Raw genomic sequence first — 20476 nt, 5'->3', positions numbered from 1 at the left:
TGGACAGTCTCACAGCAGAAGCGTGTGTGCTCCAGTAACACCTGTTTAATGACTTGCAAGTACACCATGCTTGTGCTGGCAGGATAAAACAGTAAATCAGTGTACTTTTGGCATTATAACCTGAAGATGGCCTGAAGACTCTACAAATGACTGAAATACAGTGGCAGTAATTTACTGATACCCTGTATTTCTCCCAAAGTTTCATAGAATATAGAGCATCTGCCAGGGACTAAACTGCTACGCATACCATCAACATCTACATCTACATCCACATACGAGGGCAGTTCAATAAGTAATGCAACACATTTTTTTTCTCGGCCAGTTTTGGTTGAAAAAACCGGAAATTTCTTGTGGAATATTTTCAAACATTCCCACTTCGTCTCGTATAGTTTCATTGACTTCCGACAGGTGGCAGCGCTGTACGGAGCTGTTAAAATGGCGTCTGTAACGGATGTGCGTTGCAAACAACGGGAAGTGATCGAGTTTCTTTTGGCGGAAAACCAGGGCATCTCAGATATTCATAGGCGCTTGCAGAGTATCTACGGTGATCTGGCAGTGGACAAAAGCACGGTGAGTCGTTGGGCAAAGCGTGTGTCATTATCGCCGCAAGGTCAAGCAAGACTGTCTGATCTCCCGCGTGCGGGCCGGCCGTGCACAGCTGTGACTCCTGCAATGGCGGAGCGTGCGAACACACTCGTTCGAGATGATCGACGGATCACCATCAAACAACTCAGTGCTCAACTTGACATCTCTGTTGGTAGTGCTGTCACAATTGTTCACCAGTTGGGATATTCAAAGGTTTGTTCCCGCTGGGTCTAACCGAACACCATAAAGAGCAAAGGAGAACCATCTGTGCGGAATTGCTTGCTCGTCATGTGGCTGAGGGTGACAATTTCTTGTCAAAGATTGTCACAGGCGATGAAAGATGGGTTCATGACTTCGAACCTGAAACAAAACGGCAATCAATGGAGTGGCGCCACACCCACTCCCCTACCAAGAAAAAGTTTAAAGCCATACCCTCAGCCGGTAAAGTCATGGTTACAGTCTTCTGGGACGCTGAAGGGGTTATTCTGTTCGATGTCCTTCCCCATGGTCAAACGATCAACTCTGAAGTGTATTGTGCTACTCTTCAGAAATTGAAGAAACGACTTCAGCGTGTTCGTAGGCACAAAAATCTGAACGAACTTCTCCTTCTTCATGACAACGCAAGACCTCACACAAGTCTTCGCACCCGAGAGGAGCTCACAAAACTTCAGTGGACTGTTCTTCCTCATGCACCCTACAGCCCCGATCTCGCATTGTCGGATTTCCATATGTTTGGCCCAATGAAGGACGCAATCCGTGGGAGGCACTACGCGGATGATGAAGAAGTTATTGATGCAGTACGACGTTGGCTCCGACATCGACCAGTGGAATGGTACCGTGCAGGCATACAGGCCCTCATTTCAAGGTGGCGTAAGGCCGTAGCATTGAATTGAGATTACGTTGAAAAATAGTGTTGTGTAGCTAAAAGATTGGGGAATAACCTGGTGTATTTCAATGCTGAATAAAACAACCCCTGTTTCAGAAAAAAAAATGTTGCATTACTTATTGAACTGCCCTCGTACATATGACTTGCAAGTACACCATGCTTGTGCTGGCAGGATAAAACAGTAAATCAGTGTACTTTTGGCATTATAACCTGAAGATGGCCTGAAGACTCTACAAATGACTGAAATACAGTGGCAGTAATTTACTGATACCCTGTATTTCTCCCAAAGTTTCATAGAATATAGAGCATCTGCCAGGGACTAAACTGCTACGCATACCATCAACATCTACATCCACATACATATTCCGCAAGCCACCAAACGATGCGTGGTGGAGTGTATGCTATACCACTACTAGTGGTTTCCTTTCCTGTTACACTCGCAGATAAAGCGAGGGAAAAACGAATGTCTATATGCCTCCGTATGAGCCCCAATTTCTCGTATCTTATCTTCATGGCCCCTAAGTGAAATGTTTGCTGGCAGCAGAAGGATCGTTCTGCAGTCAGCTTCAAAGGCTAGTCCTTTACACTTTCTCTGCAGTGTTCTTCGAAATGAGTGTCTTCTTCCCTCCAGGTACTCCCACTTTAATTCCCAAAGCATATCTGTACCACTTGCATTCTGATCAAACCTACCAGTAACAAATCTAACAGATCGCCTCTGAACTGCTTTGGCGTCTTCTTTCAATCTGACCTAGTGTGGATCCCACACACTCAAGCAATGCTGAAGAATAGGTTGCACTAGGGTCCTACACGCAGTCTCCTTTACAGATGAACCAAACTTTTCTCAAATTCTCCCAATAAACCGAAGTCGACCATTAACCTTACCTACCACAATCCTTACATGCTCATTGCATTTCATACTGCTTCGAAACTTTATGCTTGGATATTTAAATGACGTGGCTGTGTCAAGCAGGAGAGTACTAATGCTCTATCTCAGCATTATGGGTTTGTTTTTCCTACTCATCTGCATTAACTAACATTTTTCTACATTTAGAGCCAGTTGCCATTCATCACATCAACTACAAATTTTGTCTAGGCCATTTTGTATCATCCTACAGTCCCTGATCTTTGGTAACTTCCTGTACACCACAGCATCATCAGCAAAAAACTGCAGGCTGCTGCCCATCCTGTCAGTCAGATCATTTACGTATATATGTATTTATGTATATTCGTATTTATGTATAGAAGCTTTCTATCAACGTGTCTATCAACATGCCAGCGCTTTCGTTTGATAAGTTACATCATCTTTGTTTTTATATATCTAAAAACAAAGATGATGTGACTTACCAAATGAAAGTGCTGGCAGGTCGACAGACACACAAACATACACACAAAATTCAAGCTTTCGCAACAAACTGTTGCCTCATCAGGAAAGAGGGAAGGAGAGGGAAAGACGAAAGGATGTGGGTTTTAAGGGAGAGGGTAAGGAGTCATTCCAATCCCGGGAGCGGAAAGACTTACCTTAGGGGGAAAAAAGGACGGGTATACACTCGCGCGCGCGCACACACACACACACACACACACACACACACACATACACATATCCATCCACACATATACAGACACAAGCAGACATATTGGTCTTTAAATATGTCTGCTTGTGTCTGTATATGTGTGGATGGATATATATATGTGTGTGTGTGTGTGTGTGTGTGTGTGTGTGTGTGTGTGTGTGTGTGTGTGTGTATATACCCGTCCTTTTTTCCCCCTAAGGTAAGTCTTTCCGCTCCCGGGATTGGAATGACTCCTTACCCTCTCCCTTAAAACCCACATCCTTTCGTCTTTCCCTCTCCTTCCCTCTTTCCTGATGAGGCAACAGTTTGTTGCGAAAGCTTGAATTTTGTGTGTATGTTTGTGTTTGTTTGTGTGTCTGTCGACCTGCCAGCACTTTCATTTGGTAAGTCACATCATCTTTGTTTTTAGATATATTTTTCCTACGTGGAATGTTTCCCTCTATTATAACCATCTTTGTTTTTAGATATATTTATGTATAGAAGTATATACATCATTTATGTATATAGGTCCTATCACACTTCCCTGACATTACCTGTGTCTGTGATGAACACTCACCATTGAGGACAACATACTGGATTCTATTACTTAAGAAGTCTTTGAGCCAGTCACATATCTGGGAGCGTATTCCATATGCTTGTACGTTCATTAACAGCCTGCAGTGGGGTACCATGTCGAATGTTTTATGGATATCTAAAAATATGGAATTAGCTTGTTGCCCTTCATTCATAGTATGCAGTATATCATGTGAAAAAAGAGCAAGCTGGGGTTTTGCACAAGCGATACCCTCTAAATGTGTGCTGATTGCGGGGTCAGGGATTTTCTCTGCCTCGTGATGACTGGGTGTTGTGTGACGTCCTTAGGTTAGTTAGGTTTAACTAGTTCTAAGTTCTAGGGGACTGATGACCATAGATGTTAAGTCCCATAGTGCTCAGAGCCATTTGAACCATTTTTTTGTGCTGATCGTGGACATGAACTTTTCGGTCTCAAGGAAATTTATTATATTTGAACTCAGAATGTGCTCTAGAATTCTGCACCAAATCAATATTAAGGATATTGGTCTGTAATTTTATCCTTTTTATACACCAGCCGCTTGCCCCTTTGCACTTGTGGAGAGATTTACAATAAACGCAAACTTTGTAAGGGGCCAATGACCTAAGAGTACTCTTTGTAAAACTGAACTGGAATTCCATGTGGACCTGGCAACTTATTTATTTTCAACTTTTTCAGTTGTTTCTCTATGCCAGGGTTGTTTATTACTATATCATCCATATGGGACTCTGTGCGATGATCAGATGACAGTACATTTGTATGATTCTCCTGCGTGAAAAATTTGTTAATCATGGAATTTAAAACTTTGGCCTTCCTTTTGCTATCTTCTACTGCCAAACCAGACTGATCAAATAAGTGACTGGATGTAAGCCTTAGACCTGCTTAGCAAATTTACATAGGACCAGAATTCTTTCGGGTTCTCCACTAGATCTTTAGCAAAGGCATGATGGTGGTAGCTGTTCTGCGCTTCGTGCATAAATCTTTTCACAGATGCATTAATCTCTATAATCTTTGCCTGTCATAATTTGCATGTCTTCTTTTGAACCAGAAGTACAACAGCCTTTGTTTCCTCAGCATTTTCTGAATTTCATTATTAAACCATGGTGGCTCTTTTCCATCGTTAATCCACACATAGTTGTCCAGAGCATGATTTACAATCTGATTAAACTTTGCCCTTAATTCCTCTATGTCCATCATTCTGGAACAAAATGAGTGCAGTTCACTAAATGAGAAGCTAACAACTGCTTACCTGTTCTTTCTAACAGAAACACTCTGCTAGCACTCTTGACTGATTTATTAACTTATGTAACCATAGTCACTACAATGACATCATATTGACTACTCCCTGTCTACATACTGATGTCATCAATAAGGTCTGGCCTGTTTGTAGCTACGAGGTCCAAAGTACAATACCAGGAAGGTATTGAGGGCTGCCGCCTCTCCAGGTAAAAGTGAGTAAACAGCTCATATCAACATGACTCACTGAGCTGTTTACATGTCTAGCAATGCATGGCTCAGGCTCTTTATGCCACAGCTTCCCACAGCCTCCGTGGCATCTGTTGGTGCCAGTCTCATCAATAGGCAGTGTGCCCATTGTGGTAGAGAACACTGTAGTCAGGGCACTACTCTGTCACCTTTATTACATGCCCATTCAACACCACACTGGTGGTATCCTTCTGCTGGAGCATATTAGGCCACTGTCTCACCATGCTTCAGCCAGTACCACTACAGGCTTCATGTCGGCCACCCTAGCAGCTCACTGATCAGAGTAATCACCCTCACTGTTGAGCACTGGTCGCTGACACTACTCTGGACCACTGTCTGCTGCCCCAAGTGCCACGCCTCGCTACACTGCATCTACCCAGTGGCCGCCATTGTCAAGCTATCACCTCAGACATCTGCTGGCACCCGATGCCCTAGAAGCACCACAGTCTCACCAGGAGCTGTCATCACTAACACATTGCCTCCGATGTCTACTGATGCCCAACATCCGTGAAGCCCACTGTCCTCGAGGGCACACTCCAAGCGCCCTGTTGGAGCCTACCACTGATTATCTTCGGCTCAGTCTGCTCTGCTGCCTACTAGGACTTGTGGATTTCAACATGTAGGCACATCCCAAGCAATGTCTAGGAATGATATTTCTGTTTGTATTTAAATTGTGTGGACATTCACCCATGGACCTTGTATTTGAGTTCTGTTTCTTACAAAAATAATAAACAGTTGTCATGGCCCTTGTGCATTTCACTTGTAGTCCATAACACCCCTCAGCCAAGGGACACACAAGAAATATGAAGGTTTATCAAAAAGTCTTAGAAATGATGCAATCTCAATTGATACATGTAAATCAATACAAACTAATATTTGACTGCCAAATTTTCAGAATGGATATTGCTTTGGACTGCTTTTCATAGTAATCTTAGCAATAAGGGTGTAGTGCAACAGTTGCTGACAATATCGTTTTATGTATAAAAATGTTCAGCATTGCTGTCCAGTTAGAATGCTCACAGGATCCTGTTATAATTAATAACTGAGTTAGAATATTTAATGAGAACTTAGGCAAAAAGCTATGGGACAAGCATGGAAAATGATGTTTAAGTGTGTGGGGGAGGGGGATGGGGAGATGGTGACAGAGACAGAGGGGGAGGGAGGGAGGGAGGGAGGGAAGTAGAGATTGCGGAATGCAACTGCAGAGCTATTTTCACAATGTGCATCCCTTCCAGAATAGCTATTTTCACAATGTGCATCCCTTCCAGAATGCCCATTATCAGCAATACACTGCAGTGAAGAACAAGTGAATTACAAACACTTGCCTCATAGCACACTCATTTGTTCTGAAACTGGAAGCAGTGTACTGAGTCATGGACTGCACAAAAAATTAAAAGCAATAGAGAAACATTCAGACCCATTACCACTCAACCAACAATCACAACTCCTGGAGGCTGATCAGAGCCAGGACCAAAGTGCTACCAACCACCCTTGTTTGCATCCAGTGCTGCTCACACTATTCTATCACAATTCACAAACAACGGGTGGTGCACTATATGAAGAAATGAATGCAACAATTGACTGCCAGTGATATTTGAGCAGACACTCAAGGGACTATTTTTAATCCCATGTAAACATCATCTTCACAAAAATACTTCCAAGAACAGCTTGAGCAGTGCCCTGCTAGCAAGAGGGATACATAATACCATGTGGTTTTCAATGCCATTGGCACAATTACATCAATATGACTTGCCAGTCCACATTCCCATTTTCTCAACCTCTGTACCATGCAACGTGATTAGTAGATGTACATGAGTGGTGGTACCTTCCGTACCATACAACAATGAGGAAGGGAACGCTCACCAGTTGTTTTTGTTGTTCAATACTAAGCTGTCGCGTGGCATGGGTATTTGTTATTACAATTCACATTAGCCAAAGGGCGTCATTGCCATCAACATGGTGTTGTGCATGGCTGCTGACTGGTACGGGTGGTCAATACTAAGCTGTCGCGTGGCATGGGTATTTGTTATTACAATTCACATTAGCCAAAGGGCGTCATTGCCATCAACATGGTGTTGTGCATGGCTGCTGACTGGTACGGGTGGTTTTTCCTCAGACTGGTGTACTTATAGTACAGCGCGAACACAGTGTCTTATGGAAATTCCAGTGCTGCAGAACCTTGGAGAGTCCCTTGTGATGGGCATCCACTGTATGCCCACTAACAAATGCTTCGGCATTGCGCACCTTGCTCTTTTTGTGCCTGATTGTCATGCAGATGTCCATTACAATATCCCAGTCACACCACATGCTGTGTCCATCTCTTTTTTCAACAAAACAGCTATTTATAATTCAATTGGTCATGAGAATACTCATATGTTGTAAACTTTTCCAATTTCTTTCCTTGTTATTCCTCCTCATTCTACCTATTTTCATTTACATCTGTTACATTATAGTTTAAAGTCATTTATGCTCAGAACTTCCCTTTCTGGAAATTTTCATACTATTTGTAACTGAAATACCAAAGGCTTGTATACTGAGTGCCAAAGTGTATGTAGTATTTATATACTTACTGTCATACATCATAAAGCTTATCAGTATGTAGTTTGTAAGCAGCAGTGATATCATTTAACCGTACACACAAACTTCAAAGAAGTTTCTTTTGAATGCTTGAGTCCATTTCAAATCTCCCTTATACAACTAGAGATAATATCAGGCATGTAACAACAATAATTTGCACTATAACAGAAAATATACCTTAAAGTTTACTGTGGTTTGAAATAAATTCTCTGTCTTCACTACATACTGGTGAATGCAATACTTTTTCATGAGATACTTAGGATGTTCTGCATCAATTCAATACCTACTTAAAACATTTGTATCCTGCTTGAAAAATGCAACAGCCTTGTTTTTGTACAAGTCAATGGAAACCACAAAATTGTTGAGTCTAACAATACACACACAATGTACTTACCGGATAAGTCCACTTCTGATTCTGGAATGTATTTTCCTGTTGCTTTCACTCTGTAACTTCGCCCCATCACCATACCTTGCACAATGAGTCTTGCAAATGGCTCCTTGTGTGGTACAAGTTTTATAGAATGCAAGAAATGATTCATAAATCGAGCATAATACAAGTGTAGTGTAGCTGTAATAATACAAAAGTAATGAATAAAACATTCACAGATTATATTCTGAAGGATTTGTCACTAAATAAGAACACAGTGTTACAAATACATGAGATGCCAATGTATACTGCGAATTAATTTAACTACAGCTTAATCACAGCTTATATAATAAACTAAGGGCAGACATGCTCATCAAGATTTTTTTAAAAGAGAGAGAAAGAAAGAAAGAGAGAGAGAGAGAGAGAGAGAGGGAGGGAGAGAGAGAGGGAGGGAGAGAGAGAGGGAGGGAGAGAGAGAGGGAGAGAGAGAGGGAGGGAGAGAGAGAGGGAGGGGGGGAGAGAGAGAGGGAGGGGGGGAGAGAGAGAGAGAGAGAGAGAGAGAGAGAGAGAGAGAGAGAGAGAGAGAGAGAGAGAGAGAGAGGAGGGAGGGAGGGAGGGAGGGAGGGAGGGAGGGAGGGAGGGAGGGAGGGAGGGAGGGAGGGAGGGAGGGAGGGAGGGAGGGAGGGAGGGAGGGAGGGAGGGAGGGAGGGAGGGAGGGAGGGAGGGAGGGAGGGAGGGAGGGAGGGAGGGAGGGAGGGAGGGAGGGAGGGAGGGAGGGAGGGAGGGAGGAGGGGAGGGAGGGAGGAGGGAGGGAGGGAGGGAGGGAGGGAGGGAGGGAGGGAGGGAGGAGGGAGGGAGGGAGGGAGGGAGGGAGGGAGGGAGGGAGGGAGGGAGGAGGGAGGGAGGGAGGGAGGGAGGGAGGGAGGGAGGGAGGGAGGGAGGGAGGGAGGGGGGAGGGAGGGAGGGAGGAGGGAGGAGGGAGGGAGGGAGGGAGGGAGGGAGGGAGGGAGGGAGGGAGGGAGAGGGAGGGAGGGAGGGGGAGGGAGGGAGGGAGGGAGGGAGGGAGGGAGGGAGGGAGGGAGGGTGGAGGGAGGGAGGCGAGGAGGGGGAGGGAGGAGAGAGAGAGAGAGACGAGAGGAAGAGAGAGAGAGAGAGAGAGAGAGAGATAGGAGAGGGGTGGGGGGAGAGGAAGTTAGCCATTTCTACAGTTCTGTTTGCACAATCCATCAAAATAGTATGTTTGAAATGTACACAAACGTACAGGAAGATATGAACATGCACACACCTCAAGAAATGCTAATTCAGACAGTAAAACACTGGTACATACAGAAAAAGTGAAGACTGTTAGAATATTTCAATAAGACCCATGACTTAACCATCAGCTTCACAGTGGTATGATGCATTAAGTGCTATATACTGTAAACCAGGGCTGGTTACGGCACACCAAACTTCAGCGCGTGCAACGTGTCAGCTGATGGATTCAAACCACCTCATCTCTCAAATATATGGATTTGCCTCAACTCAGCGCCTCAATGAACAGCGCTACCCGGTCGATGGAGAATGTGGAAGCACTAGTTGTTGGTTGAAGGTTGATATGGGGGAGGGGACCAAACAGGGTCATAGGTCCCATCTGATTAGGGGAGGATGGGAAAGGAAGTTGGTTGTACCCTTTCAAAGAAACCATCCTGGCATTTGCCTAGAACAAATTAGGGAAATCACGGAAAACCTAAATCAGGATGGCTGATGCAGGTTTGAACTGTCATCCTCTTGAATGCAGGTCAGGTGTGCTATACCACTGTGCCCCTTTGCTCAGTAACACTGGTTGTTGTACAATGTTTTAAATAATAAAAAGCATCACAACAAAAGATGCAATTCTGATAGTCCATATTTCCCCCTTTTTTTCTTTTTCTTTAAAAGTAGTTCAGAATCAGAATGTAACCATATGTAAAAATTAATTTGCAACTTGAATATAAAATGACTTGTTCCACATAATTACAATCTATCATGTAAAATGATCCACGGATCCATGGAATATGTAACTAACTGAGATTTAATTGTGCATGGAACTCCAGGCTCAGTTATTATAGGGGCATAATTAGATTCTGGATGAAAGGGAGGGGATACAGCACACTGTTGGCTTGGAAAAATTCGAGCAGCCCCGAGAGAACTGCTTTCAGAAATGAATGAACTATAGAATGTGCTTTTGGCACACACCCATTTTGCTTTTTCACTCTCCACAAACCCCTCCCCATCGTTCTGCACTGAAACTGGTTTTCATAATTGAGTACCACCCATGTGACCACATTAGACAATATTTTGCCATCTGGGCTAATGACAGAAGTTCAAGCAAATTTTTTTAAGAAATGCAACCACTGTAATTTGGGCAATAATTCTGTTGACTGATGTGATTTTTGGATGACACAGGTAAATCTAAGTCTATTTTGATGCACTGATTTCCATTTCATGTTATATACAGATATATTTACCACTCTGCTGCCTTGTGAAATACTGAAATATTGCAACCCAAAGTTTTACCAGTCTCCAAATAAGGACTCCAGTGCTAACATTAAACTGCTACAGGCAGGTAATTAGACTACTATAGTAGGGTGTACATATTTTTAGCTGTCCGTAATGCTGGTGGACAAATCAAAATCGTCTTTCTTCTTCTTCTTTCTTTCTTTCTTTTTACAAACTTATTGATAATTAAAAACTATCATGACAGCACACAGCACAAAAACAATGAATGCCAGCACTTATTACATTTAATTCAAGCACAAGTAAGAACTGAACTGCTGTTCGATGGGCTTGTTGATTACCAATGATGCATATTCTGTTTTCATTGCAGGATTGAAAATCAAAATATCTTTCAATTTCAGTACAGAGCAACTAGGTCACATGTAATTTCATTCGGGTTGTAGGGCAGGATGGTCTGGAACCTCCCTCCCTCCCTTCCCGACTATATCCTCGTCTACAGTAATGTCGACATATTGTCTTGGGCTGCTCGATCTCAATCACTAGATATGTCTCCAATCGAGCACATATGGGACATCATCAGAAGATAATTCCATTGTCATTCACAAACAGCATTACCTGTTCCTGTATTGGAACGATGAAGGACAACAGACAAAGGAACTCCATCCCAAAACTGACACCAGGTACCTGTACAACACAATGTATGCATGTTTGCATGCTTGCATTCAACAGTCTGGCAGTTACACTGGTTATTAATGTACCAGCATTTTACATTTTTAATGGGTTATCTTGTGCTTACATTATAACCTGTGATCTCGCAATGTTAATCACTTAAATATGTTGTTACATTCCAGCCTGGATTTTCCATTGTTTGATTTTTACCTGCACAAATTTATTCCTGAAATTTTATTACTCTACATTATTCTTTTTTTGTGTTGTGATGTTTTTTTCTGTCAGTGTATTTTACATAGCATGTTATGCAAATTATTGTCTGCTGAGTTTATTATTAGTGGACTCTGTGTTATGTTAGGAATGCTACAGTACATCAATGCAGTGTATTTACTAGTAAGAAGTGTAGTGTTTAGTGTAATGCTTGAAAGTGAAGACTTATGATGTACTTATTCTCCTGATTTACAGAAAGCTATCATATATTTTGTTGAGGGCACCTGACGATCATTATGGGTGTAATGTGCCTCACATAAATCAGTGGCAGAGCTGGAATGACTTAATTATTCCAAAAGTTATTTAGTAAGACTCGTACAATATTTACATGCCTCAGGTATAGTAAGTCTTATTTTCTTTTTTACTTGTTGATAAATGAACAGGATAAAGTAACAAAAGATTAAGTATTTAGGTAATATGTGGAATGCTGTCAAGTGTTCATCTGTTTTTGTGCCACAGCAGAAGGTCTAGAGTAAAACAGACTAGGTAGTTATGCAGCATAGCCTAGGCCTAAAGTTAACCAAAAACTGAACTGAAAAAAAGGCCTGGAGTTTATTTTAAAGTTGTAGATTGAAATTTATGATTTTATTTATTTTTATTACTTACCTGAGATTCTATGGCCTTATTACATATTTGTTTATTGGTCAGTTAATGATGAACTATGTCATGAACAAAGTGAGCAGCAACTTTAGTTGTCAATCAGCTATGTTTTGAGCTTTTGATTGGCAGGAAAGAATCTACAGCTAACATTCAACTGAATTTATGTAAGAATAGTATGTCACCACAAGACATAGTCTGTTACAAACAGACAACAAAACCCTAAGAGCATGACAAGCCGATGACTTCCTTTTTGCTAGTATCTCTGTGAGTTTTTAACTGACAGTTGATACTAATACCAAAAACTCTGTGCTTCTTACACACACTATAGATTCATCATCTATGCTTAATGCAACAGTTGTTTTCCCTCTTTATGCTGGAGAGCATACTGTTTGTTTTCTTTTCTTTCAATGTTGATTTCTTGTACATGTTGGCCAGTCAAACACCCTGTGGGTTTTCTTTTGCTTTCTCTAATAGGAGCTCTAGTGTTTTATCAGCGTCTATGATGTAACTGTCATTAGCGAATAGAATTCTTGCTCCATGTCTTATACTATCTGGAAAATCATTGATATATAGGGTGCATCACCTAAAACGTGCACCAAAAATATTGCGGAACTGGAAAGTGCTATTGATGTGTGGTTTTCACAGAATGGATTGGTTGTCAGTGGGCTCATATTTTTAACCAGTAAAGAGATTGTAACAATATTTAAAAGTGTCCTTTTGTGCAAAAATACACTTTTTAAATGGAACAGTGCCTATTGACATTAACAAACTAAAAATAGAGTAAATGAGAATGTAAGTGGTGTTTGTTGCAGGAGTCTAGAGTGAGTCTTTTATGAGATATTGTATTGTGAAAAGTTTCTGCACCAACACTTGTTTGTGCCATTCAACCAGCATAGTTGCTAGGTATGTTATGTCTTCTTACAGTGTGCTTGCTTGTTCTTTGAGTGCATTGCGATTGCGATTGCTATTCAGTCAGCATGTGATAGTCTGTGTAGTAGGTCGTGAGTGGACTATGAGATTTACCAGTGCAGAAAAAGTCGATATGCTCATTGTATATGGAGAGTGTAGAAAGAATGCAGCTTGTTCTTTTATGGTGTTTGCAGCAAGATATCCCAACCGACATCAACCATCTTGGCAATTATTTATTACCCCCTACAACCAGTTATGTGAAAGTGACAATGTAAGACCTAGACAATGTTCTTGTTGCTGTTGCAGTTGATATACATGTTGGCTCCCGTGCAGTCGCATGAGGAAGTGGCATGAGTCAGGGAAGTCTCCTACATTTCCTCTGTTGACATAGGTTCCATCCCTATCACATCCCTCCATCAAGTGCTTCATGGTAATGGTTATGAGAATTGTGTTAACTTCTGTACATGGGCACTAAGACAGGATACTCCAGATTTGTCATGTACCTTCTTCACTGATGAAGGTCATCCGAAGACCAGTATCATTTGCAAAGCGATTTAGAAAAGATTGCTGTATGGGGTGGCAGGTGGCAGTTGACGCTAAATAACAAAAAGTGTGAGGTGATCCACATGAGTTCCAAATAAAATCCGTTGGAATTCGATTACTTGATAAATAGTACAATTCTCAAGGCTGTCAATTCAACTAAGTACCTGGGTGTAAAAATTACGAACAACTTCAGTTGGAAAGACCACATAGATAATATTGTGGGGAAGGCGAGCCAAAGGTTGCGTTTCATTGGCAGGACACTTAGAAGATGCAAAAGTCCACTAAAGAGACAGCTTACACTACACTCGTTCGTCCTCTGTTAGAATATTGCTGTGCGGTGTGGGATCCTTACCAGGTGGGATTGACGGAGGACATCGAAAGGGTGCAAAAAAAGGGCAGCTCGTTTTGTATTATCACGTAACAGGGGAGAAAGTGTGGCAGATATGATACGTGAGTTGGGATGGAAGTCATTAAAGCAAAGACGTTTTTCGTCGCGGCGAGATCTATTTACGAAATTTCAGTCACCAACTTTCTCTTCCGAATGCGGAAATATTTTGTTGAGCCCAACCTACATAGGTAGGAATGATCATCAAAATAAAATAAGAGAAATCAGAGCTCTAACAGAAAGGTTTGCGTGCTCGCTTTTCCCGCCACTGTTCGGGAGTGGTATGGTAGGGAGAGAGTATGATTGTGGTTTGATGAACCCTCTGCCAAGCACTTAAATGTGAATTGCAGAGTAATCATGTAGATGTAGATGTAGATGAAGCCATTTACCAACCATGGCCAAGTAAACTGCCGAAACATTCGCTATTGTTCTGCTGACAGCCCCTGTTGGCTTCATCATGTAGCCCATCAGTGGCCATGGAGAGGAAACAGGTGGTGTGGGATAGTGAACCATCAGCTCATAGGCCGATTTGTCATAGACAGAACACTGAACATGCACAAATATCGTAGCCTCCTAACAGACTATCTTACATGGATGCCACAAGACATTCCCCTGCAGACTACGATGAACAATATGACGGCTATCCAGCCCAGAGTGTACGAAATACTATAGAATGTCTTCATGAATTGTTTCCAAATCATTGGATTGGACACAGAGTACCTGTACTTTGGCTAGTTTGTTCCCCAGATTTGACATCTGTAGACTTTTCTGCAGGGGAAGTTGGAAGGTGCTGACTGCAAGGACATACCAACTACATCCGATGATATGCAGCGACATATTATTGAAGCCTGCTCAGACATCTCTGTTGAAAAGTTAGCAGATGTGCAGCTATCGTTCCACACCAAGCTGGAAACTTGTATTGCTGCTGCCGGTAGTCATTTGAACACAATCTATGATGGTCGATTGTCTTGTTACTGGTCCGAATCCACATAACTGGTGTGTCCACTTGTGTTGTTCTTTGGTGCGTAGAGCCACAGGTATTGCACAAGTGTTTGTGTGGGAACGTTTCAAAATATGATATCTTGTAAATGACTCGCACTAGAATCCTGCAACCAACAACACTGTCATTCTAATTTATGATACTTTTAGTTTGTTAATGCAAACTGCCATTGTTCCTTGTAAAAAAGTGCAAGTTTAACAAATAATACACTTTCTAAGTATTATCAGAATCTGTTGATTGGATAGCAATATGAGCCCCTAGCTACCATTCCATTTGGTGAAAACCGCACGTCAATAGCACTTCCCATTCCCACAATACTTGCAGTGCACATTTTATACTAAGAACAGAACTGGACCCACTACACTACCACAAGGAGCAGCTATGTTTGTGTGTTTATTGTGGGATAGTTGTGTCACTAAAAATTTATCACCAGCAAATGTGTGAACTCTCTCTACCTTTTGCATCTTGTTTTCCAGATAAAACTGGAACCACTTATTCACTATTCCTCTTACACCTAGTGTTTGTAGCTCGTTTTGCATTATTTTATGGTCAACAGTGTCAAAAGTCTTGACATGACCAAGAATATGCCTGGAACACATTCATCCTTGTCAACAGCTTCAAGTACACTTCTGTAACCTCCATAATGGCTGATATTGTACAAGGCGTAAATGATAGTACACATATTAGGTTATTTTTTAATGATCTCCATACCAGTTTAGGCACTTGCTGCTTCATAGGATGAACTTGAATATAACCTCCTGGTAAAAATCTTTTCTTTGCTTGTTCAGCCATGTTGCTGCAAAGTGTTTCACCTCCTTGTTTGAAGCAAATTGTCGGCCTTCTAGGTGCTCCTTCAAGTGAGGAAAATGGTCAAAGTTACTTGGAGGAAGATTGAGGCTGTAGGGAGGGTGGTCGATGATATCCCAGTGAAACAGTGTGGTAGTGATCTTGGATGTACAGGGTCTCATGGTGCATGAACGAAGATGATGTTCTTGGTGAGAAGTCCTAGCTACTTGTATTTCTTCCCGATTGCTCTTTGCAATCGTGTCAAGGTCTCGGAGTACCAGTCAGCAGTCACTGTCTTCATCTTTCCAAAAATCCCAAGAGTATGACACTCGCACTGTCCTCAAACACTGTGGCCATCACCTCCCTGCAAATGGCATTGTCTTAAACTTTTGTCTTTGGAGAGAAGGGGTGTTTCCACTCCACCACAACTGCTTGCTGCAGGGGATGGAGTGGTGGATCCACATTTTGTTGCCTGTGACAATCTGCTGAAGAAAACTTTTTCCTTCCAAAGAGAGCCATTGCAAAAGTTGCCAATTTGCTCCCATGAGCTTCTCCTGGTGTTAGTTGGTCAGAGTTCATGGAACCCATCGGGAACAAACTTTCCGATACTGCAGAGTATTGTGAACAATGTGACGAATGCTTCTGAATGACACTCCTAATTCTACTGTCATATGCTGTAGCACTATCCTGCTGTTGTCCCGAATCAGCACTTCCAAGCAAGCTGTAGATCTGTTGACACAGAGCTGGGTCAGCCATTGCGATCCTTATCTGTGAGATTTTCTCTACTGACTGCAAACTTTCGACACCATTCTGCAACATGCTGATGAGATATTACCATTGCTCTGTAAGCCTCTACTAGCTGCCAATGAATTTCAACTACGATTACTTGTTTTGCCCATATAAATCAAATAACTGAGTGGATTTCTTCCAAACAATTTGACATTTCTGTTTACTTACAACTAGCACGTAGAAGGCGTGTGGCTGAAACAACTATGCACAGTTGCCAACCACATGTATCAAGATTACAGCAGATTACTAATTCCTCTACAACAGACTAAACTCCAGGAACATCAGCCTTGTAACTTCAGTTTCTGATCACCCCTCATACTTGTACAAATGCATATTGCACGTATGTTTGCACATTTTTAGCATTTGGGGAATAAATGCGTACTTCAAAGATTTCATCAATATAAATGCATGAACTTAGACATTTAGAACGCATAATATGTAATTTTTTTTAACCCAGTGCATGTATTGCAACAAGTTGCATAACAGCATCTTTTACATTAGAATTATGCTGAAAATGCAGAACACAAGTAATCTCACTAATTCTGTTAGCCTGTCAACTTCATAATGAGCTCAAGTGCCCCAGTTTGGCTTGGTAGATGTATGCAGAAGTCAATATACTTAATGCCGACAAATATAAATAAAAAAAGAATTCTATTGTTGATGAGTCACGCTGTCCCCTAATATGTTGAAGGCCAGGAACGAAAGTAAAGTATTTATCCTACCCTAATGCATGTTATATGTTTCACCCATGTGCTACATCATGTAGCTGAAACAGTATGTCTAAATTGACAACATGAATACACTGGTGTCACACACAAGATAAATATACACACAAAATACAAAGGTTTGATAATTCTGACAACTAACAAAGTCATCTCTGTTGCTGCAATTAGAGGTTTACTGTCAGATTTAGTTCTGCCACCATAGCCTATGTTAACCAGATGGGGATTGGGATGGGGTGGTGGGCAGAGTAGCTGGATAAATGATGCCATTTTTTACTATGATAATTTCGATGAAGTTAAGTCAGTAAGAAACTATAAATTCCTTCAAATTTATTATAGTTAAAACCTGTTTGCTTCACTCTATTGAAAAGCCTTATGATACTGCACCCAATACTTTTTTGGGTCATAGATACTTCCGAAGCCATGAATGCAGCTTGTAGAAGTGGCACTGAAGTAAACACATTTTAAGAAAAAGCAGATTTACATCAAATCACATTTTGTGCATTTGCCTGCGGAAATAACAAAGCTGAAGCTACAGCTAACAGGAGGAATCTTTGATGATTACTGAAGAGGTTGAAAAAATCTTTGCAGTCATACTATGGAGAAATGGTTGTTGCAGCAAGAGTTATCACATCAAATTGTGATTTTGCATTTACGAAGTTACCGAAAAGTATTTTGTGACAAAAATATAAAAGGTTTTCAACTTTGTCTGACTTTATCAAAATGTCTTAACTTAAGTAAACACCTAGCATTCCTTACGACATCAAAAGGTAATTCCCTATCTAAGTACATTTTCTATGTATAAAATCACTATCAAGAACCAAGTCCCATATACTGTTCCTGCACCACTGCTTCACTCATGGAATTTCCCCATACAGTCTTACCGTCAAGTTACTCATCTCCGACTGCAAACCCCTCCTTCCGCGATGATCTCCTTTTGGTCACATTCTGCCAGTCCTTAACCCTCACCAACATAGTAACCCTCACCGACATGTAAATCAGACTCAAACCTCCTTGCAATACCTCCTCTCCAGCCATAAAATTCTCCTGCTCTGCACCTCGAAAAACTCTCCAACCTGTTCACCTTCTACTGCCACCTTGGACTATCACTATGCACCACCTCTACAACAGTCTCTAAACCTCACCTACATCCCCTCATAACTGACAAACCCTGCCTCACAGTCCTACTACATCTACTCCATCCTCACAAACTCCCACCACAAGAGAGAATACAGAACCTATGTAGATTCGAAATGTAGTCATGAAGTTTCCTCCAAAGGCCTTAGTCCTACAGAAGTATCAGTCCTTTCCAACAACATTACCTTTTGCCCCACTCTCAAATTCAATCATGCTTGACTTTTTAAGGACGTTCTCTCCTTCGTCTAGTCCCTACAATGGAAACACTTTTTGCCACCAACCCTACTGATCAGACTCAACCAAATACCAATGTTGAACTCTGCCTGCCTTAGTTCATTCTTCCATCCAACTGTGGTCCATCCCCACATCCTGATAATTTTCTAGAATTTCTTAACCTCGAAACTTGCCTCACCATCATTCCCCAAATCCCTTAACACGCAACCAAACCTTACTTCTGCAGAGAACTGCAATCCAGCACCTAAAATCTGATCCCAACCTCATAATCCTACCTGCTCAAAAAGGCCCCACCACTGTTGTTTTGAACCACAAGGATTACCTGGCAGAAAGACTGCCAGCTGTCTGATTCACCCACCTACAAAACCTGGCATTGTCCCCATTCCAGAAATCCAGTACGGTCTCCTGTCTCTCCTCAAATCTTTAGGCCCATCCCAGAACCTCTCCCCAGAGTCCATATCTCTCCTCACCCCTAGCACTCCCTGCACTCCTACCTTCTATATGCTTCCTAAATTCCATAAACCCAACTACCAAGGACGTTCCATTGAGGCCGGCTACTGTGCTCCCACAGAGAGAATCTCCACTCTCACAGACCAACACCTTCAGCCTATTACCCACAAGCTATCCTCCTATATAACAGATATCAACCATTTCCTCTACTGACTCTCCACACTTTCTGTTCCTTTACCACACAATGAGCTGCTTGTCACTACTGATGCCACCTTCCTTTACACTAACATCTCTAATGCACATGGCCTTGCCACTTTTCACAACACATGGCACGTTCCAGACCTACAACCTCATTCCTAGTCACATGATCAACTATATCCTCACCCAAAATTGCTTCTCCTTTGAAGGCATCACATACAAACAAATCTGGGGTATGGCATGAGCACCCGCATGGCACCATCCTCTGCCAACCTATTCATGGGCCATCTTGAATAATCCTTCATAACCACCCAGACTCCCAAATCCCTCAACTGGTTCAGATTCACTGATAATATTTTTATGATATGGATCAAGGGCGAGGACACCCTGTCCACATTCCTCCAAAACCTTAACACTTTTTCCCCCATTTGCTTCACCTGGTCCCCCTCAACCCAACAAGCCACTTTCCTCAATGTTGACCTCCACCTTAAAGATTGCTACATCAGCATCTCCATCCATATCAAACCTCCAGCAATACCTTTACTCTGACAGCTGGCATCTATTCCATAGCAAGCAGATCCTCCCATACAGCACAGTCAACAGTGGCCGTTGCATCTGTTTTGACAAGCAGTCCCTCTCAAAATGCACCAAGTTTCTCATTGAGGCCTTCACAGACCATAATTACCCTCCCAGCATTGCAACGAAACAGATCTTCTGTGCCTCATCTCTCCAGTCATCTGCTACCTCCCAAAGTCCCACCATCTGGCCACAGATGACTCAGTACCACCTAATGACTCAGGACTGGAGCAGCTGAGCCACATTCTGCTAGGGTTTCGACTACCTCTCATTGTGCCCTGAAATGAGGAATGACCTACCCACTCTCCTTCACACCCCTCCCACAGTGGTATTCCACTGCTCACTGTACCTACACAATATGATTGTCCATCCCTACTCAACCCCTGCCCTTGCCTCACAGCTCATGTCCCTGTAATAGACTTTGATGCGAGACCTGTCCCATACATCCTCTCACCACCATCTACACTATGCCATCAAAAGTATCCGGACACCTGGCTGAAAATGACTTACAGATCTGTGACACCATCCATTGGTAATGCTGGAATTCAATATGGTGTTGGTCCACCCTTAGCCTTGATGACAGTTTCCACTCTCACAGGCATACATTCAATCAGGTGCTGGAAGGTTTCTTGGGGAATGTTAGTCCATTCTTCACGGAGTGCTGCACTGAGGAGAGGTATCGATGTCTTTTGGTGAGTCCTGGCACGAAGTT

The 20476-nt window shown here is 42.2% G+C and overlaps 1 protein-coding gene across 3 annotated transcripts in view; it reads right to left on the bottom strand.

Annotated features, from left to right (window-relative positions):
• Positions 1-20476, bottom strand: part of LOC124799305 (leucine--tRNA ligase, mitochondrial) — a 155620-nt gene that overhangs the window by 71313 nt on the left and 63831 nt on the right. For all 3 annotated transcript variants that reach the window (XM_047262894.1, XM_047262892.1, XM_047262893.1), the window contains exon 7: positions 8049-8222. In XM_047262894.1, the coding sequence (XP_047118850.1) occupies positions 8049-8222 (174 nt within the window). The remainder of the gene's footprint in view (positions 1-8048; positions 8223-20476) is intronic.

Source organism: Schistocerca piceifrons, chromosome 5, assembly GCF_021461385.2.
Source record: "Schistocerca piceifrons isolate TAMUIC-IGC-003096 chromosome 5, iqSchPice1.1, whole genome shotgun sequence".
In the NCBI taxonomy this organism is placed as follows: domain Eukaryota; kingdom Metazoa; phylum Arthropoda; class Insecta; order Orthoptera; family Acrididae; genus Schistocerca; species Schistocerca piceifrons.
Note: the sequence above shows the minus strand (reverse complement) of the source record. Positions and strands in the feature narration are given on the sequence as shown.